Source organism: Haliaeetus albicilla, chromosome 23, assembly GCF_947461875.1.
Source record: "Haliaeetus albicilla chromosome 23, bHalAlb1.1, whole genome shotgun sequence".
NCBI classification, from domain to species: domain Eukaryota; kingdom Metazoa; phylum Chordata; class Aves; order Accipitriformes; family Accipitridae; genus Haliaeetus; species Haliaeetus albicilla.
The window spans coordinates 2,809,530-2,833,667 of record NC_091505.1 but is presented as its reverse complement, the minus strand read 5'-3'; the positions used below and the strand labels follow the sequence as shown (position 1 = coordinate 2,833,667).

Here is a 24,138-nt window from a genome sequence, read left to right as displayed (position 1 = left end):
TGCAGCGGGATGGGTGCTGGTCCCTGGCCCCTGCCAGCCATGGGGCACAGGAGGAAACATCTTAGGAGAAATGTCCCCAAAACAGGGTGGTTTGGCTGCTCCAGATGCCCCAACAAGGGACAAAACCCTGATGGGGGAGCAGGGCTGTGTCTGGGCAAGGTAACCCACTCAGCAGGATAAATAAGAGAGAGTTAATACACAACCAGAGCCGGCTGGACATCCTTCAGCCAGACCATCCGGCTCATCCCTCCATCTACTGCTCCTCACTCACCGGCAGTGCCGCGGCGGCCGCCGACAGCTTTTGAGAACCCTGAGTAACACTGCAGTGAGGGCAACAGGAGAAAAAGAAAATGCCCAGCTTCTCCCGGCACCCAAGGAAGAGGCGATGCCGCTCGAGCGGTGCCAGGGAAAGCAGCAGCTGACGGTGCCAACCCGGGGAGCGTTGGCTGCTGGGGGGGCAAGCGGTGGTTTGAAGCCATCAAAGACGTACAAGTCAAAGGGAGACCTCCCTAAACGCTTCCCACCAGGGTTGGAGGAAAATCAGGGTGGAAATGGATGGGATGAAATGCAAAGCAAGACAGCGTTAATCATCCCTAACCTACAGCAGAGAGATGGAGAAGGGATCTGCAGGCCAGGAGAGCGGCTGCTTGGTGATTTGGGGGCATCCCAGCCACTTGCATGAACGCTTGGAGGAGAGCCGGCTCCCTCCCAGCAAGATTCGCCAGCCTGGCGTGTTATTTTTTTCAGTGCTGAGATATAATTAGTGCCAGTTCTTCAGGACCTGTCACTCACCATCACGCAACGTTTGCTTTTCTTAGGAATATGACTAACTGGCAAATGATTAAACATGCTTGGGGAAGGAGGAGGGGGAAATGAATTTTTTTTTTCTCCTCCCTGGGAATGAAAAAAAAGCCCAACAACTTCAGGAGCCACTTTGCAGTCCCAGAGAGCGGAATAAACCTTGACAGGGATCGAGGAGGGATGCATGAGCCACCCATCAGTCACACCAGGCAGCCCACAGCTCCTCCCAGCACAAGGATGCTTGGAGCCACGGCCGGGGTGGTGGGAGTCACCGAGATGCTCGTAACCACCGCTGCTCTGCAGGGATGCGACCACAGCAAAAAGCCAAGCCGCCTTCCTGCCAACCTCCTGGTTTTCCCTTCCCCTTTTCCCCATCGCTCGCACCTACACACAGTGCTGCAGAGGATGCTCTCGTCGGCGCTCCCTCCCAGCGGAGCCCTTTTAACACAGCGGGTTTCTCGAAGCTCATCTCCTCGCCACTGTTGCTTCGAGGAAGGATGCGTCTCCCGGGGACCGAAGGCAGCACTGCTCTAATTACTGCCCTTTAGCTGCGACCCACAGCCTGCGCTGCAACCGAGAGCCCAGCTGTGGCCTCCGGAGAGCCCCAAATTGGATCCCACTCTTTCAGATGGGTTATTTCGGAGAGGTTTTATGTTTTGTTGGAAGATATTTTTAGAAGAGAGTAATGTGGTTGCCAGCTCTCACGGGAATCCTTCTGTCCCCGAGTCACGGCTGTTGAAGCACTTGGCTCAAACTGTGGAGAAACAGTGTGGAGAAGCTGGTTTTCCCAAATCCAGTAACCTCCTCCTGTTGGGGGATGAATGGGAAGCTTTGGCAAAACCAAAGCTTGGCCTGTCTGCTGGGTCTGAGGCTCAAGAAGCTGAGAGGCCCCAAAAATTTAAACCTAGGTTTATATTCAGCTTTATATCACCCATGAGAAACCAGGCAAATAAGGGTAAAATCTCCATTCAACTCTTCACTCCACTGTCTGTACCTTAGGGATAAGTTAATGAAAATATTTCCATTTTGCTCTGTCTGGTGACTTCCCACATCCTTTAATGCCCCTTCCTGGCCTGAAGACTTGCTCTCTGATCCTCACCACCCTGCACTTGTCCCCACGTTTCAGGGGACACCCCGAGCGCCTGGCAGGAGGCTTTGAAAGGTGCCAGCGAGTGCCCTTGGCACAGGGGCAGGGAGATGTCGGGGCCGTTCCTCCATCCACATCAGGAGCAGGTACCAGCGTGGTTTGACTCTTCTATGCTGAAGTGATGGCAAAGAATTTTAAAGGAATAAACTGGATTTTTTTCCAAACTCGTAGCCTTTTGCTTGGAGAAATATTGTGACTCAAAATCTGAAAATGAACAGTTTAACTTAAAAAAAAAAAAAAATTAAAAATGAGGACTTGGAAAGGATTGCCAAGAATAACACTTTTTCCCCATCACCACCACGTGCTCTGTCATGTAATTTGTTGCGTCCTTGCCAGGGAAGAGCTGAGGGTTTGCTGGCACGAGGGTGGAAGCAAAGGGACCCGGAGGAGTTTCATAACAGAGCGATCTTGGCGTGGAGGTATTTTACCTTGGCTTGTCCGGATGACAGGGAAGGAGGGCCTCCAGGTGTGGCTTGGACTTGAAAAAACACACGACAACTTGATGGTGCCCCAACTGCAACCAAACATCCACCCACACGTGTTTTGATGCCCACGGACCGTCCACGACGCAGAGACGTGCTGCTGAGACAAGACTTTCCACCTGCCACAGCCCCCCCGAATACGCAGGGTCCCCACAACCTGCGAAGACACTGCTGCAGACTTGATGCTTTCCATACATCGAGCATACTTCAAATTGCCCATTGCCAAGAGAAAAAGGAACAACGGACCCAAATTGTAGGGGACGCGAATGAGTCAAGACAAGGAGGTCTCGCAAGGTCTGAAATACTGTGCCGACATCAACGTGAGGTTCCTGGCCAAATACATCTTTCTTGCCAGCTTTGACGGGGCTCTATCGCACAAAGACCTCCGAGATACCAACCCTCTGCCCCCCACTGCCTCTGGGCACAGACGGCCCTGCACAGCAGAGCTTCCAGATGTGGTTTCCCTTCCTTTGGGCCATCCCTTCTCTCCCTCCGTTTCTTCACAGCACAGTCCCTGCTTTCTGCTTTACAGCGCTGCAGTGACTTGGTGCAGTAGACGCAGGCTGCTTCTCACCAAAGGAAACGAATGCACCAATAGAGTGCTAATTAGGATACTTAATTACAAAGTTATTCAGCTCCTGCTGAAAACTGCCCGCTATTTTCTTTTGTGTCTGCACCTAGGGGTAGACAGAAGAAATAGCTTTAGCTGCGTGTGACCTTATCTTCATCCATGGCCGTGGTCCGGTGGTCAGTAGCAGGTGGAGGTTCACTCTAGCTGGTCAGCTGGAGCTCCTGTTAGCTTGTCCCTTCTAAGTCCAGGCCTTAAAGCCAAGTAAGTGTCTCTTTCCACCTCTATATTCCTCTGCCAATATATTTTGCTAAAGCAGCTACCCTCCAGATGAAAACCATCTTGAAAACGAAATCCTACTCCGGGCAGATCTGGGGACATTCCCAACTCCAGACACAGCTCTCAGCCCCCATCCTTGCCCTTCTCCCCTTCCTTTGCAGGCTTTCTCTAATTCTACACTGCCTGTGACTTGGGCAATCACCAGGGAAAACCCAGCTGGGACTATCTGAATTTTTTTTACACGAATCACAGCGTAACCTCTGCCTCCACCGCATGCCCCAGCTTTGGTGCAGCTCCCTGGGGCTGGATCCAGGTGCAGAGGACGCTCCGCAGCAGCATGGCACCAAAAGCATTTTGCCCTCAATAAATCCGGGCCAACGTATCTAGAGTAAGATTTTGGGGGCCCTGATATTTTAAGGCCTTCATAAATCCTTTCTTAGCTTTGCCCTTCAGGTCCAACTCTTCCTCTTGGGGTTTCTAAGCTGCCCTCTGTTTCAAGGCCCCTGGGCTTCACTCCCCATCCAAACCGACACTGGCTTGCAGGTCCAGTCCCCATCATGCCACGTGGGTCTCAGAGAGCATCTGTTCCCACACCCATCACCTCCCACGTTCCAGATCCACCTCCCCAGACAAACACACCCTGCCATGGCACGAGGCGCCCTGACGAAGGGACGAGTTACCAACCACGGCTGCTGGAGACTCTTCGTTTTCCTCCAGAACCGGCACGTTCCACATCAAGGCAGCGCAGCGGCCTCATGCTCTCCCTGGCCCGAGTTCCCCGGCAGCTCGCTCTTCATCTCCTTTGGGAGGCAGCTAACACACCGGCCTCCTAACGGCATTCTGCAATTCTGCTGCTCCCTGCATCACCCCCCTCCTTTCGGGGACCGCGGCAGGGAAAGGGGCTGCCCATCTCTCACCTCCTAAATGCCATGTTCCACCTCTCCAGGCCCAGCTGATCTCATTACACTTTCTTTTCAAGAAAAAGCTTTGCAGGAGGTAACCAATTATCCTACAACAAGGTCCTGAAGTCAGATTTTCATCTTACGCACCTTTTAGTAGTTTCTGGACAAAAATCCAGAAGATTGTATTGTTCCTGATAAAAATGAAGGGGTAAAACAGTAAGTACTTAAATGCCAATAACCACTACAGTCGTTTTTGTGTTTGTTATTTGTATTAAGGAGCTTTTAAAACAACTGACAACTGCTGAAGGTGCTCATTATTAGCAACTCAGATTACACGCTACCACTATGTAACTCATCCTTCCCTTTCAGGGCTTTCTCCCTCGCTCCCGGTGCAGCGCAGACACACGGCACACACGGCAACAGGTTCATACAAGCAACAACAGCCTGATGGGGAGGCAGGAGCTCAGGGTCCAACGCTGCTGCAGGCTCTGTTGTACATACAGAATACATACATACATACTCTCTCTAGCAGCGAGATCCTCGCCCCAGCCTGGAGCTGCTTGGTTTTCTGCTTTAACGCAAAAGGAGCTCCCCAGATGCGACAGAGCCAGCACGCGTCCCCTCCAAACACGCGCTGACACAAAGGCGAGTTAGTTAAAATGAACAGCCAGATGGTAGAAAGGATCAAACCATTTTCCTTTGCAAAGAATTGTCTTCAGAACAGAAGGACAAGACAACCCTCACACTATCCCACCCATGCTGCTTCATTTTTAACCTTACGGACTCTGAACTATCGGTTAGAGACATCTAATCCCATTCGGCTGCTGCTTTCAGGAACCAGACAAAGCAGGCTGGTTGGGTAGGTGGAAACAAATTCTGTAGATAGGACTGATTTTGCAGGAGCGGGAGGGAAGCAGACAGAAGTAGCCTGAAGGTTAATTAGTGCAACAACAGCAAATGCTAGCAGGACTTTACATGTTGAGAATTAATTATGTTTCGGGGGATTGTTTCCTTTTGATGAATGCCGAGGACTACAATGGGAAGGTTTTACTTGTCTCAGGGGCCTTTGTTAGTCTATTTTCTTTCTTGTACCAATCAAATACGATTTGTTTTAAACATATCCTAAATTGAGCTGGCATGGTGACTTTAAAAGCTCCTGCTGGTAACTAGAACATGCCAAGCACAAACACCACTTCATAAACAACCTCTGTTTCTGAAGTCTTTAGGGCAGAGCCTCTCCACAAACAAACTGTAGGATCTGCTGAATTAGAAGAAAAATAGCAACACGGGGTGCATTTTGCTTCAGCTGCTGGTTAGCGGAGACCCATAACAATCATGGGATGATCTTCACCCTCACTCCAGTGCTAGGTTCTGGAGAAGACCTGAAGTGACAAGACCAGCCCCCAAATCCTAATATCAGTCCTGCCTTACTGGTACTTAAAGCTAAAACCACATTGCTTTTAGATGTTCTGATTTTGGTTATTTGCCCTCAACAAAATTAATTCTGGGCAATACTCTTTCTAAAGTGACTGAAAGTCAAACTCACATTCACTAGAGTTAAAATTAGCTCCATTTATTTATTGCTGATGTGTGACCCAGCAGGACAAGAACCAGACAGTATTTTGGATTTAAAATGCGTTTTTACAGAGCAGCTGTCATTTTCAAATCTCATTTCCTTGTATTGCGTTCTGACCTAGTCCCACGAATTCCTACTCACAGGAGCAGCCTTTGATCAAATTTTCCCCATATAAAAGTGAACTCCAGCAAACCACACAGAAATGAAGACCTGTCCTGCAATGAACCTGGAAAGCTCCAAGCATATGGTACTATTTTTGCTTTTAAATATCTCTGTTCCAGATCAGTCAGATAATATTTGCAACAGTGTCTTACGGAGTCCGACAGCAAGGGGTGAAAGAAGGAGAAGGAAAAAGGCAGTCACAGGGAAAGGCAAGGGCAGAGCTACAGGGGATGACGAAGAGATTAAGGAATACCAGCAGTGGGATGGGTGTCAGGGGAAAAGGCCCTGGGTAACCTCTCCTTGGTTTACCAGCACATCAATTATAATCTATGACACCGAATTATTCATTTCTCTTGGTTTAAACCGCTTATGCACAGGTTATACACATGCAAATACAGCAGGGTTGCAATCCCTCAGCCAGCAGGGAGGGAGGAGCTAAGGAGAGTGAGCAACTAACAATTACTTTTCTTTCTGCCTCAGAATGAAATTCAAGGAAAAGCGTTTGGGCCATGTGCATTTGATCATACATGACCTTTATTGGAGACAGGTGGGGTCATTTATTATACAGAAGTAACATCACACCATTCTCTTCCAATTTAATTCCTTTTAGTCTCCTTATAAATCTGTAGCAAAAGTGCACTTTTAACAGTTTTTAATCTATAGTATATATCTTTCAATATTATCTCTCAAGTCAGGTATTTTATTTGTAAAAATGCATCACCAGATATACAAAATACATGTCTAGTGTACTACATTAATTTTTTGTATTTACTGTTTAGATTATTTTTAACTCAGTGCTCTTTTTTTCATTTTTTGCAAGACTTAGTGATGACAGTCTTCTGGTAGCGCCACCAGGAGAGGACTCACAGCTTGTGTGTGAACAAGGGGAGAAGACTCTTAGCCAGGAACAATTTTCACACAATAGGAACAAGATGACAAGAACATTTGCTGTTATTGAATATGTCTCTTAAAATGACAGTACTCTGTATAATAAAAAATAATTAAAAAACCCAATGTCCATATTTTATCTTCTGGAAGAGGAGATGTGCCAGGAGAATGGAACCTATACCCAGTTGGAATACAATGGTAATGATTAATTTGCATTTTGAAGACAGGAGTTAATTGCTAACATTACGATTCTGGTCATGATAAGAAGAAACAGATACATACAGCCACCACAAGAAACTGTTTGTGAAATGCTGTTTTCCTGAGGACAATATTTTGGTAAAATATTTGATATCCTGTACAAGCCACAGAATTGCATAAGTTAAATGTCCTCAAGAACAACAATCACCGGTACATACCATGAACGGCTGTGCTGGGAACAATCACACAGAGGACAGCTCTTGTGTTACCTAACAAGATGAAGAAAGGAAAATATTCATTTCCACCGGTAGTTTAGAGCCAGCTGCAACAAGCTTTGGCACGGCAACAGGACTTTTCAAAAAGAAAATTACAGAAGATTTTCTGAGATTTCTTACAAACTTCCTTAGTCTTTTCTTTCTAGTTATCCTTGAGATTATAATATATACACATGTAACGGATAATTACTTAATTTCAGTCTTCAAAAGACTAACAATTTCCCCTGTTAAGCAAGGCCTATAGAGGTAAAACAGATCAGAAGCATTTTTAGGGGGTGTTATGATTCCCAGATCGATACAAACATTACCAACAGAAGATGAGGAACACTTAGCAAGGTAATGTCTGGGTTGGTTGGTTTGTTTTCCTTCTTACACGTTCATTATTTTGAAGACTAAGAACAACTGGATTAGTTACATAAATAATGCTTCCCTTGGTTAACCTTCACAATTAGTGCTGTTTCTGTGTATTAGCATAGATTCAAAATGCTAGTTGCATCAGTTTACTATGTATTCAATGAAATGTTGAACAGATCCTGTTTCAGAATGAGGGCACTTTTGGTTTATGCAATAGCTCCAAGAAATGCTGTAACTACAAACTTTCTACAGCAACTGGTTGCCAGACATATTCCTCAAAAGGTAACTGCTTTTCTGCTCCCCTTAAATCTGCAGCAACGTGGCTTTGAGTCAAAACTTCTGCTTCAAAAGAAAAACGCACAACAGACTAGGCTGAATATGGATAAAGTTCTATACCTTCTGAAGAAGAAAGAGAACAATAAAAATAAAATTAAGCAGTGCTGTTAGTGTTATCTAAAACCAAGATAATGCATAATGGGGAAATTTACAATGCTGCAGAGAGAGTTTTTGTCTGGGGTTTTTGTTGTGTGGTTTTTTTGTTTTTTTTTTTTATAAAAATTACAGACTTGACATTTCCAATATGTCTTAGCTTTGTACTGCTTCTCAAGTCTGAGTCACCAAAAATATCCAGCAACCAGCTGCTGTTCATATCCTAAAATATGCCTTCAGCTGACACTGAATATTGAAATCATTCTGCTAAAATACAGAAAAACGACGATGGTAGAAACCAAGGTATAGCCTCAGGCCAACATTAAATGGTAAAAATTCTACAATGCTACTTTTAAATCTCTTCTTCAGTTCATGAACAAATAAGCAGCCAGGTTTCAAGTAGAGGTAACACAGATTTTGGAAGATAGCACGTAAAAAAAGCCCAGAAGGAAAACTGGAACAAAAGCTCTTCTTGTTACGGCAGTCAGCACTAATCCTCCACGAAATGGCAGGGAGAAACCTTTATTCACCCTGCTGGATCTGTTCTGGTCCTACAGCAACAATGAGGAACTGCTTCTGCTGTCACAAATATGTTCCATTTGGACATATCTTGATCCCTTTTTTCTTTTATTTGTATACATGTATCTTTTGTCTTAGTCTCTTGACTGGTAGAAGAGGATATATCCAGATTCTGAGTTTTTTGAAATGTCTGATGTTAACCCATAGAATTCTTCGATGGCCTGGGCATCAATTTTCTGAAAATTAATGAGAATCATAATTAGCCTCATTCAAAACACCACCCTAAGAAACCCTTTCCCAGACAAAGCATTATTTTCAGTTCTTGGAGGTGATGCTGGAAAGCCATGTAGTATTAATACAGCAATATTTCAGTATCATTGAATCCAACCAAATACAACAAAACATTTTTTCCACTTAATATCTAATTCACTATGGAAAAAAAAGAAATCAAGATGAAATAATAAACCTCTCAGAAGTGGTGCACTCTTAAGCTGGACTATAAAAAAAGGGATCCATGAAAATGTATCCTTGAAAGAGTACATGACATTTTTATATTTGCTTTCTCATTCAGACTGGTGTTACCTTTCCTGACTATAGGTTTGTAATGTAAATGACAAAAAGCAGTCACTGATCAGCAAAGAAGATTTTTGTACAGTTGGGAGTACGGAAGGACCACCTTCAGCAGATTTAACATTCAGCTAAAATAACTTCAGATTTTAAAGTTCTTGTGACCCTCTTACGTAGAGAAGTCCTGCAAGTCCTACTGGTAATTATACCATGAAATCTGTTGATCTCATCTGATTATGATCTTCTGGTCTTATGAGAGCTTTCCTTCCTTTGGATTTGCCGGTACAATGCCTACTGCAATATTAACACAAGGTTTGTATTCTAAGAGAAATAAATTATTTGCCATATTAATAGAATTAAATGGTCTGCTTATATTTCAAGTTGTGAAATATGTGCAGAAAAGCAAATTTTCATTTTATACTCCAACCAGCAAGGCCTGAAGGGCATATTAAAGGGCTTTTAAAGATGCAAGTTCTACAGTCTTGATCCCGCTCCTGAGAACAATTGGCTTCACATTACTGAATTTGATTGTGCAGTCAGCGGAGAGCAAGTGTGGAGACCAAAACACCGAAATAAAATACTCCTTGAAAAACGACCTGTGCTGCTCAGCACTCCACTGTGGTTTAGTATTTTAAAATACCTCTAGGACTCTGGATCCACAGAGATGAGAGGCTGAAGCAGCCAGAATTTGTTGTGGAGGACCAAAGGGAGACTAGCCTAAAGTTTCCCTTTATTCCCCAAGGAATAAAGTTTAGGAAGCAAAGAAATGTTCAGAATACAAGAGGCTCTGGGTTGAACAGCTGCTTTGATCACAAGAGGGAGTAGCAGAGACCAACTTTTGCTTACATCTTAAAAGAAAGGGATCACGCTATGACTCCATCAAGGAGCCTCTTGAGCTACAGAATCTATTTGGCAGTGTGCTAAATCATGGCTCAGTGAACAGATTTCAGCATCACCAGCAAACACAAAAGCATTGGTTTCTCTAAGTGGCACTGCCAAACAACCTGCAAGTTTAGGCCATCCTTTTCCCAGCCTTTCTGAAGCACAAGAAAAATAGACATAGTAAGTTTCCAGAAGATACATCAACCACAGGACAGAGCTGCAGAAATTCTCCCTTGAATACTTGAATAGCTTTGTTAAACCCTTTCTGTTAAAAAAATAAATAAAATGGGGGGGAACCAAACCGATGTTTTGTCTTTCTCTCTTCTCCATTCAAGGACTTCAGAGAAGCTGAAATACCATACAGAGGGTTTTTGCATTTTCACACAATTTATTAACATAATGTCTACTACAAACTGTTAGATACTCATTTTAACAGAAAAATAGCAAAAGAACATTCTTCAGTCCTTGTAATATATTTAGCAGACAACTCAAACATGTTTTAAGTGCCAACTAACTTGCCATGCAATCAAGTCTATTTGCACTACTCCTTTTGAATACAACTCAAACATTTGATATAGATTAATTCATCCTACAGATATTTATAGTTTTATCATGGCAAAACTGATTTCCTTCTTTAATTTCACTATCCACAGAAAACACAGTGGAACTGAAAGAGGATTATATAGCCTCTATTCTTCCCATCCTTAGTTGACCACATATATTGTGGACAGCAAGGTTTTACCCAGTTGCAGTTTCAGAGTAACAACCAGTTGATGGTTTCACAACTACTTTTAGGATTCTGCAGCCACACCTGGCATTAAGAAAATTTCTCCTGTTAACTGAGCTTAAATATCCTTTGCTCATTTCCAGACAACTATTCTGGTTCCCCAAACAAAATCCTTTTCTTGCATACCATTCATAGCATTCAGCTGAATGCTGCAAATCTCCAAACAAATATTTAAGCGAAGACATACAATCATTCTCCCCCTTTTCTCAACTTGGAGAACGCCCTGGATGGACACTTTTCCATCTCTATTTCACATAAACATTGTCACTGTGATGTATCACTCTAATCATGATCTAATAGCCAGAGATCACTTACTCAGGTTTCTCAATTAATTTTGCTTGGTGCAGTAACCCATTTGGACTGATCTGCCTCCTGGATTTGATGCAGTTGCTTTTCACATATGCTGTAGTATGTTTGATTATCATCTATCTTCAATTTAATTGAAAGTTGGCCTTCCAACCACATCCAAATAGATAAATAAACATGATTTCACCACTTCTGACATTTAGTGGGTAATAAGGATAAACTACTTCCGATTGACAGTTTGGGGCTATTAATTCATATCACTTGCCAAAAATGCAACAAAGCTTTTTAACTGTATTTAAGGGGAAAAAGCTTTCTCCTGTGTTCTCTTTCAGTTGCACTATCTGTATACAGGTACACGGGCTTTGGACTCATCTTCTGAAGTCTGCTGACTAATACCTGTTTTGTTATGTAGCCAGTTCACACCTAGAATGTTAAGTTTCCAAAGCTTAAACAAAAAAGAAAAAAAAAAATCTGCTTTCAGGTTCTCTCTGAAGAGTAGAAGGCTCCTGTGGTTAACCCTCAAACCATAAACTTATGTTGAATTCATGCTTTAGGGGATTTGAGGCTTTGGGGTTTTTTTGCCACTCCATTTTTGAGGACAGCCTCTGTAATGTCATACACAGCAACAGATTTCCTGTAGTGTCACCTTATGGCCAATCACAAGCAGTTTGAAAATAGTACTTGGTCAAGTTCAGAGTAGGTATTTAAACCTCTTTAGGCAGCAGATGGAACTGACAAAAGTGGTTGTGGCTTTACTTCACTTTTTCAGTGAATAGCCTACAGCACTAGTAAGGAACTAATTCTCAAGAGCTGATGACTAAGCAGGGAGAGAGAACAGATGAGTAAAACTGCAGCTACTTCTTCCAGCAGCCTGTAGCATCAGGAAAGAAAGAGCTGCCTCCACTATCCTGTTCTCCTCGATGACCGCATCACCAGAAATTCAGGTGAGTTCTAGAAGGTTGAGGAAAGAGAAAGGATGGTACTTCCTAGACAGATGAAGGTGAGAGGTAAGCTTCACACACTTAGAAGGCAGGAGCAGCTACAATGGATAGTCAGTAAAGAGATCCTCTGGGACAAACCCAGAAGGAATCCTTATGCTACACTCTCCAAAGAAGGTCAAGGAGCAACTGTTCATCAGAAAAGGCCAATGATCTCAAACGACTCATGCAAAACTCATGTGCAATTTTTCATGCCCTCCACTGGTAGGAAAAACAAAGCCTACATTTCACAGAAAACAAACGACACATGCAAACGCCAGCCAGGGAGAATCTTCTAGCAGGAAATGGAATCTTAAACTTCCAGATCCGCAGCTGGCGCAGAGGTAGTGCTACAGGACAGGGCTACATTGCTAATCCTAATCAAGACAGTGAAATCTCAAAGAACTATGGAAAGACAAAAAGTAGACATTTCAGATCAAAGAGCTTTATTTTTACAGCATTTTAGATAAACTCTGTAAAAGAGATGAACTTAAAAAAGGAAAGCCATGATTAAAGTTAGAAAAGCAACTTAAAGGGAAAAAAAAAAAAACAACCAACCCTCCAGGAGAAAGGAACTACATTCTAGCTTACTCGTGACAGCTCCTTGAATTTATTGCCCAGTAACAGACAGCGCATATTTAAAAGCTATGTTTTGGCACATCTACAAAAGTGCCAACAGTGTTTGCAGATAAAAAGAAATTCTGTTTTGACCTAAAAGCTAAGATACAACAGAGAAGTGACTGATAGAAAACAAATATAGAACAACAAGATGGTTACTTTACATCTACTTTTAAAATGTAAAGTTTACTTCCTGGATGGAAAAGACAGTGAATACTTTCATTTAAAAATACTGAAGTGAACACTATTTCCAAAATTAGCTGACACAATTATGTACTTCATCCATGACAGAAGCAGAGGAAAATAACCCTCAAAATATAATAATGGGAGAAAGGCAACTGTTCATAGTCATACAAGCTATCCAAATCACCAGGAAATCAGCCCTGATGCTCAAAGCTAAGCAAAGATTTAAACAAACAAACAAACAAACAAAACAAAAAAAGAAAAAAAGAGAATGTACTACATCATCTTTATTTCAACAAAATCAAGGATTTTGCTGTACCTATTTAGACACTTAGCATCAGGCCTTAATCATGGGATCTCAGAAGCAAACGGTACATTTTCATCTTTATGAAAAGCTGTTCTACTGTGGTATTTGTTCTATGGTTTGATATTTGCTTAATAATTATGTGAAATACATGGATATATAAATATTTTGGATATTAGTCTTCACAGATATGTTAGTAAAGGAAGGAAAGCAAGGAAAAATTTGCTTGAGCAGACTGTTTAAACATTATTGCAAATAGCCCAAACATCTTTGTATACTCTCAGGACCTTATTACAGTCTCCCAAATCTTTTTTTACAGTTTTTCTACACTTCAATTTGTTGGGGAAAACTGCCTACAAAAAAAGGGTAGAAGTTCTTACATGCAGTGCTGAAATGCAACTAGCACAAAGCAAGTTAACAACAAAAAGGAGCCCAAAAGGTGGGCTGAAACAAGAGCATTTCAGATCTTGAATAAGACAATTGTGGTATTTCAGCCTGAACAGGTGCACAACACCCCATGTCTGAGGTGTCAATACAGTCCTCGTGTTCATTTGTCCTTCTCCATACTACTTCTATAACAAAGATGCACAAAAATGCTGAAGTTTACTTTTGAAACGTCCAGAACTATTCTGTGCACAGGTTTTGCTGAAATACTTTCACGGGTGCAAAAGCTAATCCCAGACACAAAAACAGCTGGGGAGTGAAGCTGTCTACACTTCTTTTCACCATGTAATAGCATACCTACCTCTACAATGTCATCATCAAACAGCAACCAAAAGCCATGGCTCTTCACAATGGTGATATAATGTCCACGATTTGGACCACTGCCAGAAAAAAAGGATTGAAGACTTATTACTCTTGTGCTACAAAGGTAGGACCACTGGTCTCCCGGGTGATTTTAGCTATTACTGGCAGAGTTAGATTTCCTGGCTCTTAATGTTGTCTAATACTACTCATAACATTGTCTAGGTTCTTGGACTTTGCCAAATTGCTCAAATTAAAATTTCTCTTTGCTACTTACCAAATACGATATATTCAAAATACACTATTTTGTAAACATTTCATATAGTCATTCATATATTTCAAACAACAAAATTAAAAGCCAGTTATTTCAATCACTGTTTTGTTGCATTCACCACTGCTGAGTATTTTGACCACTGTTCAAAAATTTTAATAACTGTCTGAAGTATTTTATTTGCACAGGAGATATTTTTTTAATTCTTAGTGTGGTTTAGCCCGCAGCTGACTGCAGACAGGCTTTCTGTGATTGCTGTTCCTGCTTTTCTGGTGGCAGTTTCCCAGTCTGATTCTATCTCCTACATCCTGAATGCTTACCTTGAAGGGAAGGGACAACAAAATGACCTAAATCAAAGGAAGATGGATCTGCAGAGTAAAGGCAGGCAGACTGCCCTGAAAAGGCAGTGGTTTGAGATAATAAGCTATATGGATGGAAGACTAAGAGCTATCAATCTACTAACCTCAAATTCTGAAAGAACAGTCCAGGGACACAGTTGGGGGGATGAGGAGGGTGGAATTCCACCCTCCCCACAGCTTTACTTTTTACTTAGAATCTATACAAGGCTTTAAAATGACCTATATTCACATCAGTTTTAGGCAAAAGAAAGTACTTCTCTAGTCCTTCCAGAATCATTCATATACTTAAACACATTACCTGCCACAGAATGAAACTTCTTTGTTTAGGGCAACTAAATGAAAAGTAAAACTATAAGGGCAAAATATTTAAAACAAGTTCTGAGAAATCAAATATTTAGAAAATATAGTTTATCTCAAGCCTTCGGTAAGTTCCTAGTAAGAACTGAAACCAGAAGAGTCACAGGACTCCTAAAAGCCCCATATAAGACAAAGGGTTTGAGAAGAAAAAAACAAAGCCATTTAATACATCTGAATTATTAATCACCATTGTTAAAACAGACAAGTATAGTTACAGGTATAGCAAATTAAGAATCTACATAAGAAAATGCATAGGATGAGATCTTAAAATGATAAAAATAAATAAAAAATAGCACAACTGTACCACAGCAGAAATCACCTAGAATTATATGTAGTTTATTTATACTAAATCTGTGTAATATTAGTGTGTTGATTATATTGTCTTGCTCCTCACAAAGATGTTTCAAAACATTTATGTGCTGTAATAACTTATCACTTTAAAACTCTCACTTCCAGAAGGTAGTTATAAATATTTTTTTTCCCTTCCATGACTGCTTTTTTCCTAAAAGTGCTTAAAAAATTTTCATCTTTGCTTTCAGAAACAGAATTAAAGCCACTACAACAAAAAAATTTTAATAAAAAGAATAAGGGTATTTTTAAAAATCAGCAGTACACAGCTTATTCCACATGGTGGCACCAGCTTCTAAAAAAATTTCAATGGTTTAGCAAGTAGTAACATGAGAACTGTAACTTAATTCTGTTTTAGTAAGTGTTTTTCCAATATTTGTTTTTATTTCATTTAACTTTCCTGGAAAGTAGGGTTGGGGGTGGGCGCTGTTGTTTTTGTCTTTTTTAAAGACTGGTCTTACTTTGCTACAGCTCAAAGAAAAAACTTGTTTGAATTGCCACCATATTTGAAAGGTAATAAAGAGTAAACCTTACACTGTGTACTCAGAAATCAAAATTTGAAACAGTAAAAAAGTAGTAAAAAAAAGACTGAAACACTTTTAAAAAAAATATTTTGAGACAACTAGCTCTGATGCTGCTTAGCTTGCTCCCATATTGTCAGCCACTGTACTGTTATAATATGGCATATGGACGACAGACTCCTTTTAAATTTCAAGGAAAGGCATTTAAGGTCCAAAGAACAAAACCAACATACCTGCCACAGTGAACAACTACAGCCACAAGGTCATACATTCTGTCAGGATTTGTAGCATCTCCTGAAGTGTTAAAGAGCCGGAGCTCCAAGGGAAAGACTACACGGTAGGAGAGTTTGGTGTATCGATGCAGCTGGTCCATGTATTTGAACCTTTTTAAGTGCAGAGCTAGAATCATGGGCAACTTTTTCACTCTCATTCTGAACCACAAAAATATGTTAAACAAAGAACAAGGTATTAGCAGATCACCTGACACAAAGCTTTGTTCAAGAACAGTTTCAATATGAAGAAGCTTCTTAAAAGGCATCTAAAATGTTGATGAAGACTTTCAAAAGGCTGCTTTTCTCATGTATATTCCAGTGAGAACAGGCAATATTTATTCTGAAAGATTAATTACACAACTGACATCTGAATGCAGGACAACTGTCTATGTTGAAAACATCAATTTTTCATCACATCAATGGGAAGAAAAAGATGGAATAAATCTGTCTTGCTGCTCTGGCTGTGACCAAGTATGAGGCGAGAAATAAGATTTTTGTATATAGTATTCATAGTGAAAGCAGATGGGATGGTGTTCAGTGGCTTTAAGCTGATTAATGCTAACTGGGGAAAATGCGAATGTCTGGAAGCACCAGATATAAGCTCTTCTGGGAGGAATACAAAATTAATCTCTTAATTTCTCTCTGATAAGGTTGCCACAAAGTTACTTGGTCTCTCCACTTTTCCTTACTCCCTTCCCCACCGAACACAGACCTAAACAGTCTTATATTTTCTTTTTACTGAATTCACAAGGCATATTTTTCCAACAGCTGCCTATTTTAAGAGAACATTTACATTAGCCTGAATATTTGAACCTTACCTCTTCTGTGCTTCCTGTTTACTGCGGCACTGCTCACAATAGTATTTATATTCACTGCATAGAGTTTCAGTATTACTAAATCCTCTGTGGGTAGAAATGAAGGAAAAGTCAGATAAGCAGGGATATTCAGTCAGACCATCCAGTTAAAAGTTACTGCTAATAATGCTGAAAAAATGCAGAGTACACAAGGAAGATGAAATCCCTCTTATTCACATCACTCATACCTCCCAAACACATTTTAGGTGTATTTGTCCCAGTCTTGGGATGTAGTATCAATGTTCTGCTGGAAAAATCTGGAAATTAAGTATTAACTGCATACTTTCTGGGCAGGAGTCAAACATGATAGGTAGTAAACAGCAATAAGGTGATTGTGTTTTGTTTCCAGAGGTAGCCACTCCATGTTTTCTTTGGTGGCAGACATTAAATGTTAAGACCTATAGCCATTAGCCATTGACTCGCCAAAGTCTGGATTATCTTTCAGCTCCTAGCAATTATACATCCATTACCAGCTATTAAAAAGCCAGATGCTCTATGCAACTTGCAGTATCCTAGCAGCTGATAAGCCTTGGATCTAGCAGTCAAATACATAGAGCAAATTTTCATCAGCAAAAAAACCACATTGGACCACAAACATCAGGACCAGACAACTGAAATGCAACAACAATATTAAAATAAACAAGGATTTATTATGAAACCAAACATACCACGTTCAGTTTTGATAAAACCTATGTTGTAACAAATTAAAATCCCCATAAAAGAAAGTGAAAATCAATCTTACGTACCACTATGAAATCATCGTACTCATTAACTACTAAAAACCACTAAGAAACTAACAGCTTCAAAAACCCATGAGAAAGATAAAGCAAAGAGCACTCTGAACAGAATGTATTTTACAATAAGTCAAAGCCTAAAACTATTGCACAACAAAGCAACTAAGCTAGACTCTTTCCTTCTGACCAAGGGCAAGGGTATTTTTTCCATTCCCAAATATTTTCTTCATTTACCTTAGACAGTGTGTAATTGATGTATTTTGTTCCACATCAACCGATAGATCCAGAAAGTCCTCATCTTTGCTACTAACCTTGAAAAAAAAAATGAAATATTTCATAACAGTTTAGAACTGACAGATTTCTTTTAACCATTTCTGGAATGGTGCCATGTCCTCATTGCAAGTAGAGAGCTTTGTGATAAAAAATAAAAATACATACAAACAGGGGCCCTTTCTTGAGGTAAACTATAACTGAAGAAATAATCTGATGTGTTGTTACAATCCAGACAGGAATATTAAAAAACAAAACAAAACAAAACTACCCCCACCTCCCCCCCCCCCCCCCCAAAAAAAATCCAAAACCAAAACCCAGAAAAAACCAAACCCAAAAACCTTTCTTGCAAAACATCTCTCCCCCTTGAGACTTCAAGACACATCTGCTTACTTCACTGGAAAAACCAAGTTTTTAACCACTCAGAGCGCTCCGAGCTGAAGAAGCTTTAACCATATTCCACTCTGCTTTGTAGACTGATACAGCTTTCTGCTGCATTTCAGAGTTTAACAGTAAATACTTACAGGAAATGCAGAAACAGGCAGATGGGTTTTCAATTAAATGGGTTAGCAGTTAGGAAAACCATCTTCCCATTTGTGGAACAGTCACATTTAATTTCAATTTCTTGAGACAGAATCTTATTAATGTCATTTTTAGAGCTTCTATTCACCACATAGCCATAATTTTAGATTTAAAACGCCAAGAACAGTCATTCCAGTTGTAATCACTTCTCTTTTTTTCTTTTCCCATCTGGGTTTTCATTTTTTTAGAAATATTAGATCAGACACAGCACATGTCTAACTACAAATTCCTGGTCTGAAGGTGGTGTGGTTCTTCTAATTCTAGACTTTGTGGAACTTCTTTTGCTCTCAAATAGAGTGGCTATGGACCAGCACCAAGAAGCATAGACTTCCAGTTCAAGAAATTCAGTTAGTTAATCCCAGACTTAAATAAATAGTGAGCAACTCTCATGTAGAAACACAACATAAACTATCAATCACTGACACAGGAAATAACATGAAGACAAAAAGGCAGCTTATATCAGCCAGGTGCAGACTGCCTTGATGGAAACAGGGAGGAGGAACAGAAAAACACTACGCTTTTTCTGAGAAACATACCTTAATGAGTATTGGTTTGAACATAGAGGTGATACAGTCATAAAATAGGCTATGCTCCATATTTTAATAGAGAGAGTGCAATTTCATCTATCCTAATAAATGAAAAAGTGTGCTTAGTATTAGGGAAAGTGATCCAGAACCTGTGAAAAATCTAAGAGGTTTGGTTTTGTTTTAAACGTACAGCCTCACAGTTAAGACATCTGGTTTCATTGGTTAGTGTTCCTTGGAAGATTTCATGGACCCACGTCAGATCAGTCTTGTCTCCTTCTTCGCTCTCAATGCTGCCATTCTGGAGTTTGCCATTCTGCTTCTCCTGCTTTTTCTCTTCTTGCAGTAAGTCAGCAATAGTGTTAAGTAGGTAGTTTAGGAATTCATGTGCATCCTGCTGCATATAGTTATCAAATAATTCTGGAAAGGAAGAGATCAAGGAGAATGAAAGAATACAGATACTTCGTAATATCAAGTTACTATGCTTTTAGCAATCAGTGCCTGCCCTTCCCCCTTCTCTACCCTATTATACAATTGTGGGTTACACTGTTAAGAGTCTTTGAAGAATTGTACTTTGTTGTTCTCACAGTGGATGTAGGGTTACCCTCACCTATTCCTCGGGTTGCAAGAAACAGGCAGTTGAAAAATAACATAAAGGAAACTTAGTTTGGGCATTTCTTGGAACTGAAAAAAACCACGGTTGGTTTGGGGTTTTTTTTGTTGTTGTTGTGTTGTTTTTTTCTTTGGGGAGGGAGGGAAATAAAGAAATTCAGATGTGTTGCCTTGGGCCATTAGTTCATTAAGTCCAGCATCAAGGGGCAAAAATCCCCTACTATAAGTTTGTTATCTTTTCAAGTTCAAGCAGAGATGATAAATCAACATACAGAACTTTTCCTCACAAAGTAGCCCTGGGAAATAACCGCCAGCTCTCATCACAAGCAATTTATCTCACCGCAAATGTAAGAAAGCAGGCTAAGAGTGGTTAAGTCTCCTTAGAGAGTTCAACTTTGACCAACTCCATGATGTCTGTTTAGCCCACGACAATTTCTAGCAACGACCTGAAGTGTGCTGACTTGTAGCAGACCTCTACAGAACACGATGCCAATGTGGAATAACTGGAGTACTGAGACTTGTGTACATGCTCTGTACCTGGTCTAAGCAAGTACAGAAACAAAGATACCTAGATAATCCTCTTATGACACAGCACAGTTCTGATATAATCTCTGTTCCTATGCTACAGAGGTGGTGAAATTCACACCACAAGCAGGAGTTGAAAAATCTTCCAGAAATCTGTTAAAACTTGATAATTTGGACTCACTCAAAAAGGAAGTTATGTTTATGTTTTATGTGCTTAAATCTCCAATGCTTAAATCTGCATAAAAATTTCATTTATTCATTTACCATTTTCTTTCCTCAATCGGGAAATAAACTTCTTGGGTGGGATGACTCCCACCTTCTTCTTTTGCGTAGCAATACTGTTGAAGAGATCAGAGAGGCATGTCAGGAGGCTTTCCTTCTTTCGAGGTTGCACTTTGTATGCCAAAACTTTTTCCCGAAATGGACGACAAAAATAAAGTGCCTGTAAGACTGAGTTGCAGTAGCAGGTATTGCCGAACTGGTTAAAACAGAACAAAAGGAAAACAAATGTTTTCATATTAGGTCTGTTAAAAAGTAATATCACGAAGAGATTGCTCATTAAGAATGTCACATACTACAAAATGGAAAAATTGTCTGTCAGAGTTCATTTACTGGGGAAATATTAGTAGGCACGGTGTAAAAGACTCATCCCTGTATCACCACACCTGGTAACAGCAAGAAAAGGAAGAGAAGACAACAGTCACAGTGATACTGGGCACAAAAAAAAAAAAAAAAGGGCAGGAAACCACTGACAAAAAAAAATCCAATTGAGGGGTCATCACAAAATCAAAACTTCTGGAGACACAGCATGCTACTAATCCTGATAGGGGACATCCTGCTGATACTGATGTGGAGGGGTGCCAATGATACAGCAGAACAGAGGGACAAAAATACAGAAAAAGGAAGAGACAGCATCCATCAGCATCACTGAGTCTCAACTGTATTATAGTAAGAAGAGCTCAGTGCATGAACTTATATGTTAGATTTGCCTGTGTCAGATACACAAAGTACTTTTTAGAGATAGTTAGCAAGGTACATGTTAAATATTTCCTGTTTATAATGAAATATTATGAGAAGTACATGATGCAGGCAAATTCAAAGAGCAGCTGTTTTACATCTGCCATATCTGAAGGCAGTGTCATTTTAGAGAAAGGAGGACAGCGCTAACAACTTCCAGAGGCAGTGTTCCACATTGCTTAACAAGAAGAAAAACTCAGACTTCTGAGATATTAGCATATCATCCACAAGAAATACACCATGGGGTTTTTTTGAGTTGTTTCTTTGCAATTTATTGTGCAACTGTATCGTACAATGCTGTTGCTTAAAAAAAGTGAAACAAGTTCTGGGTTTGCCAGTCCCCAGATATTCTGGTAGCGAGATTCTGCATCTCAAGAGCATTGAGAGCAAAATACTTTAAATAAACAAAATGAGCATACAAATCTGACTATGGAACACAGACTATTTTGTTAAGTGATACTCAGAGAATATGGCCGCTACTGTTCACCCAAATTTGGTGTGATCACTGTAACAGAATGATTTCAAGTTAACAATCAGTTTGCTGACTGAAACAGAAATTCAACAGTTTAATTCATACAGCTAAAAAGGTTACAGCAGTATGGTTACATTAACATTAATTTATACCATATGCAAACAACACGGAACAACAGTTAAAACTTATTGACATGAGGAAAACAAATATGCAAGCTGAACAAACGTGAATTAGGATAGAACCTAATTCATATGCTTGTTAGTGACTCAGGAAAACAAATAAGCATCATGCTAACTAAATTTGAATACAAGACAACTACCAAAAGTCTGATTAAATATTGTTTTCAGATGAGGTATCTAACATATTTGTTTGTAATACTGCCAGAAAATTAAGAGACAGGAGAAACTAGAAATTAGCAGTCTTAAAAAAAAAAATAAAAATGGAAGGCATGGTGCATCTTAAGTCAAAAAAGTTTACAAAGCAAGTAGTTAATGAGATTTCAGGACCGTATTCATGGAGAAATTATGTTAAAAATCATGAAGTCAACTGGTTATACATGTCCTGCTTTGATGCTACCCACACAGAGAGAAATTATTAGAACCAAACTAAATGGAAGAGTTAAAGGAGTTAAAGAATTAAAATACCATCCAAATAGCTTTAAAAATTCCTGACAGTAAGATGCAAGATGCTTTGCAGTAGTCAAAGTGATACAGTGAAAAATTCACTTTATGGCATGCTTTAGGTTTTCAAAAATGTCCTTGTAAACTCTCATTGTTTGCTACCACCTTTACATAAAGTAATGTGGAAGAACTTTTATTCCTGAAATCATTATCTTGCATGTTAGCATTTTAGATATTTTACTGCATGCCAAGTACTTTACAAAAAGACCATGTGACGCATTTTATTTCAGCAATTCTGACTCTTTTTCCTGATAGAACAAAATCCTTCCAACTTTGAGCAATTCAGGGCCTTGGGAAACTTCTGAATATCTCAATTATTGATTACGCTTCTCTGTATTAGAGAGTTCTCCAGAAATAAACAGTATTACATAGCAGTGTCACACTTTTAAACTGCAATTGGTTTGCATTTAGAAGTACGAAGCAGTCAGATCTTTCCAACCATGACCTTAACTTTGCTAGAAATTCTGCCTGAAAAAAAAAAACAAAAAACAGAACCAAAAACAACAGAGGGCTCTAACCATTTGTCTTTGACAGAACCCCAAAACCCAGGTTGGCAAGGCAGTTCTCAATGGGCTGATGAATATTTCCAAACATGGAGCTACATGCACAGATCAAATACACAAATAGTGTATAAAGTCTAATGTGACCTAAAACACAAATGAAAAACAGGTACAAACACATGGGTTTTTAAATTTTTTTGTCATGGTTTCTCTGGTATAAATAAATATTTTAAATAGACGCCAAAACATAGGAGTTTTTGCTTAAAAGTGACTGTTTAGAGTCAACATTACCTAACTTCGTAAGAACTTGTAAAATTTTACACTTTCAATGCAAAAATAAAGTTTGATGGCTTATTTTAAGATAAAAGTTTCTTAAAATGAAAACTGAAATTAAATTCTGGACTGAAAACATTGTTTCATCCCTCTTGCACTTCAGTTCAACATTACGCGTGATCTATTTTAACAGGCTGTCAGAAGGAGCAGTCAGACCCTTCTTCCATATGTTGCTAAAGCCACTGCAGAGCAGTTTGATCACAGGCAAGCTGGTTCAGCTCACTGATCCAAAGAGAAAATAACTATTAAAAAAAAAAATGTAAAGCCTCCATTGTCTGTGGCTTCAACACCTGATTCTATGTGCAGTGCAACCACACACTTACTAGTATTGATGCTGAAGCCATGAAACTGCCCTCTTTAAAGCGCTCCAATTAACTTCAAATCATGAAAGAACTAGAAATAACTTAGGAAAAAGCTCTGCAGAACAACAGCATGAAAACGATTATCCTAAAGAAACTGGTTGCAAGGAATAAAGCACAACAGTATTAGTCATATTTTGTCCTTCAAAACAGAGAATGGATGTGGTTATAATAATTCTGGTTATTTTTAGAATGCTATTTTTCCTCTTCACGCTATTCATTGCGCTGCTATTTATGTTACAATTGGAGATGCCTTCCATTTTTCTCATTATGGTGCAAACCTCAGCAGCTTTGGAATGGCCATTAACACCATACTTAAGGAATATAACTCAGTGTGTTTAGATAGTTTGGTGCCTGAGAACACAAACTGCTAAAAACCCACACAGAAGTCAATTAAATGAGTTTGTAACGAGCTGCAACAAATAACACTTAAGTAGCTATATTAACTTTATCTGGTGCATCAAAAGATAGATCATCTTTCAATTTTCAACAAAATGTACCTAGATGACCAGCAAACAGAAGTATACTTATGTTTCTAGTGAGTTTTGCCAAAATTATATTTTCACATCATAAATATGATGCCACAGAACCACAGTTTCT

General features: G+C 40.0%; 1 protein-coding gene across 5 annotated transcripts in view; it reads right to left on the bottom strand.

Moving 5' to 3' along the window:
- Nucleotides 1-6,429: 6,429 nt before the first annotated feature.
- Nucleotides 6,430-24,138, bottom strand: part of LOC104320091 (ubiquitin carboxyl-terminal hydrolase 12) — a 33,115-nt gene continuing 15,406 nt past the window's right edge. For 2 of the 5 annotated variants that reach the window (XM_069810902.1, XM_069810897.1), the window contains exons 3-9: nt 20,442-20,655; nt 19,234-19,460; nt 17,899-17,975; nt 16,895-16,978; nt 16,038-16,235; nt 13,950-14,028; nt 6,430-8,816 (exon numbers count right to left, since the gene is read on the bottom strand). In XM_069810902.1, coding sequence (XP_069667003.1) covers nt 8,715-8,816; nt 13,950-14,028; nt 16,038-16,235; nt 16,895-16,978; nt 17,899-17,975; nt 19,234-19,460; nt 20,442-20,655 — 981 coding nt within the window. In that variant the 3' untranslated portion in view covers nt 6,430-8,714. The remainder of the gene's footprint in view (nt 8,817-13,949; nt 14,029-16,037; nt 16,236-16,894; nt 16,979-17,898; nt 17,976-19,233; nt 19,461-20,441; nt 20,656-24,138) is intronic. The other 3 variants (XM_069810899.1, XM_069810900.1, XM_069810898.1) reach the window with 2 other exon arrangements.